This window comes from Nerophis ophidion, linkage group LG01, assembly GCF_033978795.1.
Source record: "Nerophis ophidion isolate RoL-2023_Sa linkage group LG01, RoL_Noph_v1.0, whole genome shotgun sequence".
Taxonomy (NCBI): Eukaryota; Metazoa; Chordata; class Actinopteri; order Syngnathiformes; family Syngnathidae; genus Nerophis; species Nerophis ophidion.
Window position 1 is genome coordinate 88,968,842 of NC_084611.1, and position 1,015 is coordinate 88,969,856.

At 61.1% G+C, this 1,015-nt stretch overlaps 1 protein-coding gene across 2 annotated transcripts in view; it reads right to left on the reverse strand.

Moving 5' to 3' along the window:
- Window positions 1-234: 234 nt before the first annotated feature.
- The window catches only part of LOC133541749 (homeobox protein Nkx-2.5-like), a 5,704-nt gene continuing 4,923 nt past the window's right edge, over window positions 235-1,015 (reverse strand). For both annotated transcript variants that reach the window (XM_061885431.1, XM_061885354.1), the window contains one exon: window positions 235-867. In XM_061885431.1, the coding sequence (XP_061741415.1) occupies window positions 317-867 (551 nt within the window). In that variant the 3' untranslated portion in view covers window positions 235-316. The remainder of the gene's footprint in view (window positions 868-1,015) is intronic.

A 1,015-nucleotide genomic window follows, 5' to 3' on the forward strand; every position in this document is an offset into this window, starting at 1 on the left:
TCACGCGGCTCCTTTCTGGGGGGAACAAAAAGCTTGCCGAGGGGGAACAAAAGTGCGCGCACTGGCACTAAGCGCGCTCACGTGGGAATATTAGGAGGTCAATCAGCGGCATGCCTCACGTGTGGCCCGGGGGGCCACAAAAGGTGTGACACCCCCCCAATAAGCGCCATTGTGTCGCAGACTATGTCGTCCCCCCTGCGGCGCGTCCGAAGGGGGACAAAGACGTCCACAAAGTCAAGCAAACTTTGTTTTATTGGAATATAAAAGCCAAAGCAAAAGCAAAACCAGGCATGGTAAAAGTTTCCAAACGATGACGTCACCAGGCCCGGATCCCCTGGCATGACGTCACCGGGCCGCCTTGGTGGGTCTGGGCCTGCTGGGAGTCCGCGGAGGCGGCGGGGCCCAGCGCGGGAAGGCCGCCGTACGCGCAGGTGTAGTTGTTCTGGTAGGCGGGGCTAGCGTAGGTGTAGGCCGGGTAGCCGCCGTAGCCGTAGCCCGCGTAAGGCGCCGCCGCCACCGCCGCGCCGCCGACGCACGGCTTCCCGTCCCGGACCAGCACCGGCACGGCCACGCGCCTCGGCTGGCTGGTGCGCGGCCCCGCCGCCTCCTGCAGGCCTCTGTCCTGCCGCTGCCGCTTGCACTTGTAGCGGCGGTTCTGGAACCAGATCTTCACCTGGTTGGACGTCAGCTGCAGCACCGAGGCCAGGTGTTCCCTCTCGGGCGCGGACAGGTAGCGCTGCTGCTTGAAGCGGCGCTCAAGCTCCGACACCTGCGCCTGCGCGAAGAGCACGCGGGGCCGCCGCCGACTGCGCGGCGTCTGCGCGGCCCGCGGAGGCGCAGAGTCTCCCGCCGCCAGCACGCACAGGCCTGCGGGGGGGAAACAACCGTATTTATAGTCAGGGTCAATCGTTTTATTCACCCAAATAATTTTAGTAACTTTAACTTTAAAAAATATAATATAATATTCTACATTTGCCACCTAATATTCTCATTATTATGAGTTTTGCATCTTTAA